The 13,027-nt window shown below is 42.4% G+C and overlaps 1 protein-coding gene across 1 annotated transcript in view; it reads left to right on the top strand.

The window, feature by feature from the left end:
• LOC129867093 (uncharacterized) overlaps positions 1–7,212 on the top strand; it is a 103,128-nt gene extending 95,916 nt beyond the window's left edge. Inside the window, exons 15-18 of the mRNA XM_055940262.1 lie at positions 1,343–1,485; positions 3,800–4,014; positions 4,833–5,581; positions 6,162–7,212. Of these exons, the coding sequence (XP_055796237.1) occupies positions 1,343–1,485; positions 3,800–4,014; positions 4,833–5,581; positions 6,162–6,220 (1,166 nt within the window). The 3' untranslated portion in view covers positions 6,221–7,212. The remainder of the gene's footprint in view (positions 1–1,342; positions 1,486–3,799; positions 4,015–4,832; positions 5,582–6,161) is intronic.
• The last annotated feature ends 5,815 nt before the right edge of the window (positions 7,213–13,027 follow it).

Raw genomic sequence — 13,027 nt, forward strand, 5'->3', positions numbered from 1 at the left:
TGATAGTGGCACACAGAACAGGGTACATACAGGCAAGTATATTTCCTTGTTTCATTGACATTGAGCTAACGATCGTCTTCCCGTCGAGATGGACTATAATCAGCCGTTACAGAGGTTAATTGGGAGGAGGATGACTGAGAGCAGTGTTCGCAGGTGCCGTGTTGCTTGATAATTACTGGCAACCTACTCCTTTTGCAGTTCTCTATCGAAGTCAAATTAAATTCTATGCTAATTAACTGGGAGATGTTGCAAAATGAGGGACAGTCTAGGAACGGTTGATGGCTCTTGGTCCTCCTTATCTAGCTTGGTTTGTTGTCTGCTTCCTCTTTTGTCTGGTTGGTGGTGTCTCCGTTGTCTCTGTTGCGTGCACCTGCTGCAGCAGCCAATAATTCTGCCCACAGCTACAAATAGCTGGGTGAGAAGGATCCCTTGTTGTACAATGGGTAACAAGCAAGATAGGGATGGCAATAGGGGTTCTTTGTCAAACTGTCGCCCATTGGTAGAAGGAACATGCTTTGTTGCTGTCTGTGTTCCCTTGTAACCTGACGGTCTTGTAGTACATAGTCCATTTTGGATACAGCATGTCCCCAGCTATCTCAATGTCACGTACACACACACACACACACAAACGCACGCACGCACATCATGTAACATGTAACCCATCCATGTACAGTTATCTGTAATACCATAACACTGGTGGTGCGGCTCAAGCCTACTGCATGCCCAGTCAGCAACTGAATGGTTGGGTGTACTTATTTTAGAAGACTCTCACAGATGTGGAGATTTGGAGTCTGTGTATAAAAATAGGGTGTCCTGTGTTATTCTCAGAGTTTTCTCTGAAGTGGCCCTTTGCCTGTCGCCCTGCCCTGCTCTCCCAGCACTGCTGTAGAGGAGATGGGCTGAACGGAAGGGTGTGGACCCTTGGCTCTGTGGTTAAGCCATCTGTATGGTGGAACGGGCAGGGCTTGTTCTGAAAAGGACCCACACATTAGGAGGTTAACACCACCCTGTTTAAAAACGCAAGTTTCCATTTAGAAGCATATGATTTAGATTTGTTAGGGCTAACCTTTCTGCTTCTGGAAAAGGGAACCTTCTGAAAAGCTTTAAGGCACATTATGGAAACTCTCTCTCTCTCTCTCTCTCTCTCTCTCTCTCTCTCTCTCTCTCTCTCTCTCTCTCTCTCTCTCTCTCTCTCTCTCTGTGGTGTGTGTTTATGCCTATGCATGCACGTATGTTGTGTGTGTGCACATGCATCTTTATGTCACTGTAATACTTTTACAAACTGGACCAGTGCAATTGTTGAGCTCAAAATAGTTCCAATCTATATTTGTTTTTCCTCTAGGCCCACAGATCAGCTGTTTCCCACCTAACAACTTCACAGCCAGGCAGGCAGCCTATGTGGACACGTACTGCTGGGACTCCCTTATGCACCATGAGTTTGACACAGATGGAAACTTCGAGGAGCGATCCCTCTGGGTGCACAAGGTATGGCCTGCTGTGTTCTGTCATGCTGGAACGAGAGACAATTGCACACACCTTAATGTGGCACAGGAATTGGACAAAAAAGGTCATAAAACTACTGTAAATAGTTGCTCTTTGTCAGGTGATAAATGACATCAGTGTAAAATAAGTGGGTGAAGAGTCAATGGTATACTGGAGGGATTTTGTGGGCTGTACCTGTATTTGGCAATGTTGTTGGAAGATTCCCAATTCATGCATTCATATGCCCAATTCCCAATTCATATGCACCGACAATACATTCTTAAGAGAGAAACCGAATGTCTTTTTAAAAGGGACATTTAAAGATTTCTCCAGACATAACACTGTTAAACTTTGACAAGACATTAACAACCTGAGGTTTCTGTTACTGAGGACATTAACAACTCCTTTGAAAGCTCAGACATGCACTTTTAGATGGGCTTTCAAAATATGTATTAAGCAGTTCTATCAGTACTGGGCTGTCCAAGTAAGACATGGACCTCATGCTCATGGGTATAATGATGGAGTTAGCCATGTGCTGTGTCCATTGGTATATTTTGATGTGTATTTTGGTGGGCAGTCTGTTCAGAAGCGGCTGATGAGGAGCTGTGTCACAAGCTTGTGAGGGTGTGTGTGTGTGTGTGTGTTTCTGATGTAGCACAGTACACAGTTTTAGGTGTTCATTGTGGGAAATTGTAGTTTAATGGAAATTCCCATGCAACTGGATGGGTCACCATTTGTAACGGGTGTGGAAATGATCCAACCAATATGTAGAAATGATGCTGAATATAATAAGACACTACATTCATCAATCTGACTCCAATATTATGTGAATAAAGGCAACAGGTACGTTTCTGGAGGACTCTAGTCAAGATAGCAAGCTTTACATCACCTCTCAGTATGACTACAATGAACATGTGTCTAACTTGCACCGTTATATCATTTTTAAGAGATTAGATACAAACAGCTAATCCTGGCAACCAATGTTCTAGCATTAATGTATTGAGGCAAGCAGATCAGAGATGTCAAGGCGGTACCCAATCATGTGTAGTGTATAGTGTAAATAACAATTACCAATAGATGTACTAAATTATAAGTGTATAGTCAATCAAATAATTACTCCTTAAAACGAGGAATGCATTTACTCAATTCAACTAATCCTAATAGGATTAATAGGACATGTACAATTACAGTGTACATGAAATAAATTATACATTTATTAAGTGATACACACAGGAGTTTGGTAGCAAGTTCTCAGATTCGGACGAAGAGGAGGAGTAGGGATTGGACCAAAGCGCAGCGTTGTTATATGACATAATGAATTTATTAAAGTAATGACGAAACACGAAAATACTTCAACAAACTACAAAAACAAAATAAACGATGTAGACAGACCTGAACTAGAGAACTTACATAAACACGAAGAACGCATGAACAGGTACAGACTACACAAACGAACGAACAAACGAAACAGTCCCGTGTGGTGCACAGACACAAACACAGGAGACAACCACCCACCAACAAACAGTGTGAACAACCTACCTTAATATGGTTCTCAATCAGAGGAAAAGTAAAACACCTGTTCCTGATTGAGAACCATATCAGGCTAAATGACAATGAACCTAAACATAGAAACACATAACATAGAATGCCCACCCCAACTCACGCCCTGACCAACTAAACACATACAAAAACAAGAGAAAACAGGTCAGGAACGTGACAACAGGAACAAACCCAGATTCAAATTTGACCAACTCCATTTAAATGATAGGAGCGCTCCTCTTAAAACAATCTGCCATCAGATGAACAAAATAACACAGTTTGCTTCCCTGTAACAATAAATCCATAGCACTTACAGTACAATGAAACATATCAAAATGTGTAGTTCTTTATGAACTCTTGAAACAATCCAAACATGACAATGGAGCCTGGAAGTCACCAGTCGCGAGTATCACCTTCTCTCATTCTTCCACAACAAAATTAAGCTAGGTTGTGAGTAGATATGGAGATAGATAGGGAGCACCATTACTTTGTACACTAACCATCATTACTTTTTAATGGAAAGTGCCTCTTGCTTCCTTAATGTCACATTAAAGAGCATCCATTAAAAGTAATTAATCTTTCTCATTAAACATTTAAAATGTAGTCTGTAAATTACTTTTCTTCTCTCCCTCCTGCTCTTTCCCTTTCTCCTTCTCTTCTCTTCATCTCACTCTCTCTCACTCTTTATCCTTTCTCTGTCATCATTTCTTACCCTCTACCTCTCCGATCCATTCCCTTTCTCTTCGTTTCTTTCTCACCTTCCCTCCCTCCCTCGCAGATTTTCCCGTACTCTCTGTTGGCTATGACCATGATGATGTACCTGCCTGCCCTCATCTGGCGTTTCCTCGTGATGCCATCGCTGGGCTCTGACCTGCTCTTCATCATCGATGAGCTGGACAAGTCCTACAACCGCTCCATACGATTGGCTCAGAGCATCCTGGAGATGCGCCAGAACACCCAGAACCCCCTCACCTTCCAAGCCGAGCTTGAGAGGTGAGAGTGGGTGTGGCAGAGATTTGTTGAGGCAGGTAGAGGGAGGAGTTTGGACTGGGGAAGAGGGGAAGTCAACAGGCTTAAGGTGTTAGCATGCTTCAGTTTGGCTGGTTTGGTGTGTGCTTGCATACTCCTTTAAAATATATTTTCTTGAAAATGAGAAAAAAACAGTAATAGTACTATTTGTCCATTTTGAGAAGCCGTTGCCAGTATACACATCCTTAAAATAGTCAGAATTAATGTAAGATGCCTCAAGAAGTCTGTCATAAATGTTGCTGTTTTTGCCAAGGAGATCTTAGTCGCACAATTTTACATCTAACTAAGATGTTTGGTCCAGTATTTATCAATGAAAAAATGTGAATCAAAAAAGAGTTCTCGTTGAATGACAACAAAGACTTTATTGAAGAATCCCTACTGTTGACCAATCACTGACAAAGGGGCATAGACTTTGTCTCTGGCTTGCCTCCAGAACAGATTTTGTGAGCCCGAACAGCCGAAAAATCCCAAAACGAACAAGATGTGGTCATGATATATTCAAAACTTTACCTGCTGGGAAGCACACCTTTAGATTGATGTCTACAATGATTATGAAGACGTTTGAGTAGCAATCACATTCCCGGGTGTTTGTCATTCCCATGGAAACTGAAAACAAGACACTAGTTTAGCTTCAACTACAGTCTGTGACTGACTAAATCTTGAATACTATAAATGCCTTAGATGCTCATACAACTTCCATTATCATACAACAGAGCCAATAACATGAAAGCATGCTAGAGCCATCTGTCCTCTAACCCGATCTCCTTCATGGTCTCTTTCAGGGCCAAGAGGAAGCGCTACTTCGAGTACCCCCTGCTGGAGAGGTACATGCAGAGCAAGCAAAGCTCCTACTTCCTGGTCAGCATGCTCTTTCTTCGCGGCTTCCTCTTGCTCACCTTCATGTCGGCCGCCTGCCTCTACCTCGTCTATTTCCACATGTCCGCCTTCCTCCAGGACGAGTTCAGCTGCTTCGTCCGCACGGGCCTGCTGCGTGACCAAAACTGGGTTCCCGAGCTGGTCCAGTGCAAGATGACCGGCCAACTGGTCTTCCAGGTGATTAGCGTGGCTAACGGCGCTATCTATGTCCTGCTGGTGCCTATCGTGCTGTTCAGCTTGGTCCGCCTCTTCTGCTGGGATACGACTCTATTGTCGGTGTATGAGGTTCTCCCCGCATTGGGCCTCAACAGGGGTCGCAAGCTGGGCTGCCCGCTCAACGACCTCAACGTTCTTTTACTGTTTCTGCGCGCTAACGTGGTGCACCTGCAGTCTTATGGCAGGCTGAGGGCTATATGCTCGCTGGCGCCCCCGCAGATCGGGAAGGGGAATGGCATGAAGGATGTGAGGATGCTGACGGCGGAGGAGATCGAGGAGAGGGCCGAGATGGCGCAGGAGTTGGAGGAGGACGTGGAGGAGCTGCAGGAGGAAGGGAAGCTCAACCTGGTGGACATCATGACCATCTTAGGAGCAGCCCGGGGAAACGCTGTCAACTGCACCGAGTCCAGGCCACTGGTGGAGGAGAATATGAGTCTGGGTACCCATAACTCTTATCTACACTCTCAAACGTATTCTGTTAGTGGTCTTGTTCGTCTATATCGTTTTGCAAGTTGAGAAAATTATAAAGTGAGGAATCGCTGCAAGACTGCAGATGAAGCTGAAATTAAATAGTCTGCTCCAGTACTTTGACTGAGTACCGGCTGGTGGTGTAAGCAGTTTTCATTGAATAGCCACTATACTCTTATTGAATATTAAATGAGGCAAAAGTAATAATGGACTTGAATTGAGATAGCAGGTTTAATATAAACTTTTCCATCCACACTTAGGGAACATTAGAATATACCATATGTTCTCAGTAGCTTTGATACAGAAATGCTTTGCACAAATATTAATTGTACACGTAAAATGGTTAAAATAAAATGGTAAAATGGTTTATTTTAATTGTCAAACTACTATGCCAGTAGGCCTAATATAAATAACTATTATGTGTTAGAGTTTTTCCCATGACCGGACAGCCTATTACTTCTAAAAGAGGCTTTTATTAGGAAATACTGCAAGAGATCAGGTACAATTTGTGTTTTTTTCCACTCCTAACTCCCCTCTCTGTCTCCTTACAGAGCCAAACCACCAGGGGTACCATGAGTTGAAGGAGACTGCATCATGTAAAAATGACTGAATCACCAATGGACTGGACCATCAATGTGACACCAATCAATGTGGATGAAAGAAAAATATACTGAACAAAAATATAAACGCAACATGCAACAATTTCAATGATTTTACTGAGTTACAGTTCATATAAGGAAATCAGTTAATTTAAATACATTTTTAGGCCCTAATCTATGTATTTCAAATGCCTGGGCAGGTGTGCAGCCATGGGTAAGCCAGGCCCAGCTAATCAGAATTCGTTTCCCCCCCAAAAAAGGGCTTTATTACTGACAGAAAAACTCCTCAGTTTCATCAGCTGTCTGGGTGGCTGGTCTCAGACAATTCCCGCAGGTGAATAAGCCGGATGTGGAGGTCCTGGGCTGGAGTGGTTACACGTGATCTGCAGTTGTAAGGCCGGTTGGAATTACTGCCAAATTCTCTAAAACAATGTTGGAGGCGGCTTATGGTAGAGAAAATAGCATTTAATTCTCTGGCAACAGCTCTGGTGGGCATTCCTGCAGTCAGCATGCCAATTACATGCTCCTTCAAAACTTGAGACATCTGTGACGTGTTGTGTAATGAAATTGCATTTTGGAGTGGCTTTCTTCGTGTAATAATCATGCTGTTTAATCAGCTTCATGATATGCCACACCTGTCAGGTGGATGGATTATCTAGGCAAAGTAGAAATGCTCACTAACAGGGATGTGCATATCATTTGAGAGAAATAAGCTTGTTTGTGACTCTGAAACATTTCTGGGATATTTTATTTTAGCTCATAAAACATGGGAACTACACTTTACATGTTGCATTTATATTTTTGTTCAGTATGTCGCAATGTCATTTTGTATGACTGAGCTTTTGGGTCGTTGGGACTCAACTTAATTTCAACCTCAGATTTCCTATTTGTCCTTTATGGATATGCTATGTACTGTACTTGTTAGATTTTGTGATTTGTCAAAAGGTAAAGTTCTATCTGTTAAACGTCTACAGGTAACATTTGATATGCTTTATGTCAGATACAATTGTAATGAATAAAGTTATTTTTATGACTGTTGTGTTAAACAGCTCGTGTGAGAGTGAAACATTTCTTGTCCAACTGCTGTAGCACATTCTGATGTTCGGTGGATCACTAATGAGGTGGAAACCTTTCCTTACCACTAGTGAATCATATTGTAAATTAATTGCCTCATAAATAGAAAAACTGTGAGTAGTTACAGAAGTAGGATCTTAATTTGTGGCAGTTTGCTCAAGCAGGAAAAGAAACAGGAAATGTGAATTATTATGTGGATTATAAGGAACGATTATAATGAATTGACATTTTTGTAGGGTTTGATAGGGACACTTAAACATCAAATTCACTAGATTTTGCATTGCAGGAAAGTTCTCCTGCAACAGGGTGTTCAAATGAAGATCCTACATCTGTAATTAAATGCGCTCACTCTCCAAAAAATGCTTGACTTAGTCGCAAAAGCAAAGGTGCAAATGTAAACAATTTGCGCAGAAATATTTGCTGCACCTGAGCACCTTTTGTAATTAAAAAGTAGAAACATTTGTCGAGCTCGTCTTCCCTGACGTTTTGAATGCTTAAACTTTTGAACTCTATACTTGATTTTTTCTCCTCTTACACACCACACATATATTTATTGTCATACAATTATATTCAATTAATGTTATCTTCCTATACCCAATCCTGACTGTGATTCAAAACCAAAATTTGCACATTCCACATTCACTCATTTATAGGCAGTGGGGTTAAGAATGGATAAATACCAGGGTTGGGAAACCAGGAGTGATATTTTAGGGGTTGAATAAAGTATCATATTGTCACTGCCCAATGTGGTTTGGAGGGAGGAGTGCTGCGATGGCATTTTGCGCTGCAATGTCAGATGTCCTGCAGAGACTCTGTCATAGGTTGTGTCACAAATGGCACCCCATTCCCTATATAGCGCATTACTTTTGACCAGGCCCCACAGGGTCAGTTGGGACTCAGCCAATATGTCAATATGTTAGTTGTGCAGCCATAGCCGCAGGAGTATGATCCCTAAAGATCCTTATTGCCTTTTGGTACTGACACTTTGTGACTGTCACACCATGGGCCGCACAGTGAAAACCCCTGCATAATAAACATCCTTATCATTTATGCACGTTAACAATCCCTTTACACTATACACATGGTGATACACTCGACTAGAATAGCTTGCTGGACGTTAGACTATTCGAAGAGGGACGCAAGCTCTTTTTTAGCTGAATGTTAAATACAGCAGCCAAATAAAACTCACGTCTAGTTTGAAAGAAGAGCGAACGTGCGATGGCGGTAGGCTAGCAGTTATATATTTAGACTCATAACCATTCAATCTTGGTGAAGAAAATAAGTGAAAGCCTTCTGCATATAATTATAGTCCTATTTTATTCAAGGATGTCATTAGAATGACAGACAACTAAACGTATTTTGTTTTAATAAACTAATTGTATTTTATTTATTTATGCTAGGAAGGAATGAAGCAACAATACATAAGGTCCCACAGTTGACAGTGCTTGTCAGAGCAAAAGCCAAGCAATGAGGTCGAAGAAATTGACCGTAGAGCTCCGAGACAGGATTGTGGCAAGGCACAGATCTGTGGAAGGGTACCAAAACATTTCTGCAGCATTGAATGTCCCCAAGAACACAGTGGCCTCCATCATTCTTAAATGGAAGAAGTAGGGAACCACCAAGACTATTCCTAGAGCTGGCCGCCTGGCCAAACTGAGCAATCGGGAGAGAAGGGCCTTGGTCAGGGAGGTAACCAAGAACCCGATGGTCACTCTGTCAGAGTTCCAGAGTTCCTCTGTGGCAATGGGACCATGAGAAACAAGATTCTCTGTTCTGATGAAACCAAGATTGAACTCTTTGGCCTGAATGCCAAGCGTCATGTCTGGAGGAAACCTGGCACCATCCCTACGGTGAAGCATGGTGGTGGAAGCATCATGCTGTGGGGATGTTTTTCAGCGGCAGGGACTCGCAGACCTGTCAGGATCGAGGGAAAGATGAACGGAGAAAAGTACAGAGAGATCCTTGATGAAAACCTGCCTCAGACTGGGGCGAAGGTTCACCTTCCAATAAGAAAATGACCCTAAGCATACAGCCAAGACAATGCAGGAATGGCTTCTGGACAATTCTCTGAATGTCCTTGAGTGGCCAGTCCAGAGCCCAGACTTGAACCCGATCAAGCATCTCTGGACAGACCTGAAAATAGCTGTACAGCGACGCTCCCCATCCAGCCTGGCAGAGCTTGAGAGGATCTGCAGAGAATAATGGGCGAAACTCCCTGAGCATAGGTGTGTCAAGCTTGTAGCGTCATACCCAAGAAGACTTGCGGCTGTAATTGCTGAAAAAGGATATTCAACAAAGTATTGAGTAAAGGGTCTGAATACTTATGTAAATGTGATTGAATATTTTTTTATTCATTTGCAAAAATGTTTAAAAAAATTATAAATAATCTTTGTGATTATGTGCCCCATAATATGGGGTATTGTGTGTAGACTGATGAGGGGAAAAAACAAATCAATTTTAGAATAAGGCTGTAACTTAACAAAATATGGAAAAAGTCAAGGGATCTGAATATTTTCTGAATGCTGTACACTCTGCTATCTTTACCATTATGCACTTAGGTACATGTAAGAGATAATCAACGAGGGGCTATGTGTTCAATAGAAAACAATGAAAAACGTGGAAGATGTGTTCCACGAAGCGCTAGCGGAGTGCAACTGACCTTCCACAGAATTGCATTATTTTCCAGAGAATGCGTAGAGCCCGGAGTTGATTTTCCCTTTTATACCATGGTTATAATTTAGCACATTTGCCGCTAGAAACATCCACTGAAGTAGCTAGCAAGTTTATTCACACAACACCATGCCCACACCGCCGTGGCGCCATGCACTGGCACGCCACCTTTTGTCCCTTATTTGGTGGTGAGAAAGTTGTCAACTCTAATAGCAACCCTAGATTTGTGTCGGGACTATATCTTGTGGAAGGATAAAATAGTATGAATAAATTCATCAAACTAACATTTTTTATGAAAATATGTCAATCATTATTTTGAATATGTTGGTAACCCATTGTATAAAAGTGACAATGCCCTCGAAGCCGGTGTTTGGAGGTTATATTTGCACGGTTTGCATGCCCTAGACCACATATGTCAGAGTCAAGGCCCGCGGGCCACATCCGGCCCGCGAGAAGGTTTTTTACGGCCCCTGGGATGATCTTGATTTATTATTAGAACCGGCCCGCAGACCGCAGCAAGCCGGCAGCCCGCAGATCTTTTACACGCACCAATACTACATTTCCCACAATGCAACGGTGACGCACCGAGCAGTAGGCTGCTTCATTTCAATATTTATTGGCACAGCAGTCGTCAGCATCACAGTAAAATTAACTTTCAGATACCCATCAAAAATGGCAAAACGGAAGGTGGACACTGAGAACCGGGGGTTTCAAACAAGGTGGGAGTCGGAGTATATGTTCACGGAGGTAGCTGGAAAACCTGTGTGTCTTCTGTGTGGAGAAAGTGTGGCGGTACTGAAAGAGTATAATCTGAGACGACATTATGAAACGAAACACGCGGACAAAAACAAGAATATGGACATGGAACAAAGGCTACAAAAGGCAGAGGAATTAAAACGAGGCCTCAAATCTCGACAGGCTCTGTTCAAAAAAGCCAAATCACAAGGCCAGGCTGCTGTCAAGGCCAGTTTTATTTTGGCAGAAGAGATCGCTAAATCAGCCCGGCCATTTACGGAGGGGGATTTCATCAAAAACTGCATGATTAAAGTTTGTGACGAAGTTTGCCCAGAAAAAAGGCAACTCTTTTTAAATGTGAGTCTGAGCAGAAACACCATTGCCGAGAGAGTAGACCAGTTGTCCATCAATCTAAAAGAGCAGCTTGTGAAAAAGGGAAAAGATTTCATTGCATATTCCTTGGCTGTGGATGAGAGCACCGACATTTCTGACATTGCCCAGTTGTCAATTTTCATCCGCGGAGTGGACTCCAGCCTAAGCTTTTGGCTTTACGTCCTATGCATGGCACAACTACGGGGCATGATTTGTATGAAGAGGTGTCAAGATGTGTAAATGAGATGGAGCTGCCTTGGGAAAAACTCGTGGGTTTGACAACCGACGGAGCACCTGCGATGTGTGGACACAGGAGCGGACTGGTGGCGAAGATACGGGAAAAGATGCAAGAGGAAAACGCGACAGGTGAGCTGACAGCTTATCATTGTATCATACACCAGGAAGCGTTGTGCGGTAAAGCCTTGAAAATGGAGCATGTAATGAGCATCATCACGCGCACAGTTAACTTTATCAGAGCCAAAGGTTTGAATCACCGCCAGTTCAAGGCATTTCTGACGGAGTTAGAAACGGAGCATGGTGATTTGCCTTATCACACAGAGGTGCGATGGCTAAGCCAGGGAAAGGTGCTTCAAAGATGTTTCGAGCTTCGTGAGGAGATTTGTCTGTTCTTGGACAGCAAAGGGAAAGACACAACACAACTCCGAGACGAAATGTTTCTGTGTGAAATGGCTTTTCTGTGTGACATTACGAGTCATCTGAATGCAATGAACTTGCAGCTGCAGGGTCGGGATCATGTCATCTCTGATATGTACAGTACAGTGAAGGCATTTAAAACCAAACTGACTCTGTGGGAGACGCAGATGCGGAAAGAAAATTTGAGCCACTTTCCCAGCTGCCAGACCATGAAAGAGAAGCTCTCTACCAGTGCGTTCCCGAGCGCACAGTTGGCTGATAAAATAGGTATGCTTGCCGCTGACTTTCGACGCCGATTTGCTGACTTTGAAGCACAAAAAAGCAGGTTGGAACTGCTCGGTAACCCATTTGCTGTTGACGTGGAAAGCTCACCACCAAACCTCCAAATGGAGTTGATTGACCTCCAATGCAATGATGCACTGAGGGCAAAATATGCGGCAGTGGGTGCTGCGGAGTTCGCCCGTTTCCTCCCCGACACAATGCCCCAGCTGCGCATCCAGGCTGCTCAAACGTTGTCTATGTTTGGCAGCACATACCTGTGTGAACAACTGTTTTCTTTGATGAACCTGAACAAAACATCACACAGAAGTCGACTTACTGCTGAACACCTCCACTCAATTCTGAGGATTTCCTCAGCTCAGAGCCTTACCCCGAACATTGATGAACTTGTGGAAAAGATGGGACACCACCAAGTATCACCCTCAACCTCAAACAAGTGAACATTACTGTGCAATCACATATTTAGAGTTTTTACTCAGTTCAAGTTTAAAAGTTAAAGTTTAATATTTGTTTTCACTGCATGTTACTTCTCCTTAAACAAAGTGTTGTTTTTGATTAATAGATTTTTGCACTTTATTTTATTGTATTTCAATCCAATTATATTTTAAAAATATTTCAGTTGAGTGGATGATAGAAAATTGCTATTATTGTTTTTTTCTTTGAAGTAAATTTAGCCCACTTTTGCTAAAATAGAAAATATAGGCTACTGATGGTGCCTTGAATACCGGTTTCTTTCATTTAATGTTCATGTTATGGGGATTTTTATATAAAGGAAATTTGTCTTTTGTGTCTGTTGAAAATTAAAGATTACTGACAGAGCCATAAGAAAATATTGCTTTATTTATCTGATCATATTGGAATATATTTGTTAGGTTTTCAGTAGGTTCAATTAGGTTCACTAGACTATATGCGTCATTTAAAATTTTTTCAATGAACATTCGAACAGTCCGGCCCTCGGCTTGTAGCTAAATTTTTTATTTGGCCCTCCGTCCATTTGACTTTGACACCCCTGCCCTAGACGAACAACAACAGTG

This window comes from Salvelinus fontinalis, chromosome 2 (genome assembly GCF_029448725.1).
Source record: "Salvelinus fontinalis isolate EN_2023a chromosome 2, ASM2944872v1, whole genome shotgun sequence".
Lineage (NCBI taxonomy): Eukaryota > Metazoa > Chordata > Actinopteri > Salmoniformes > Salmonidae > Salvelinus > Salvelinus fontinalis.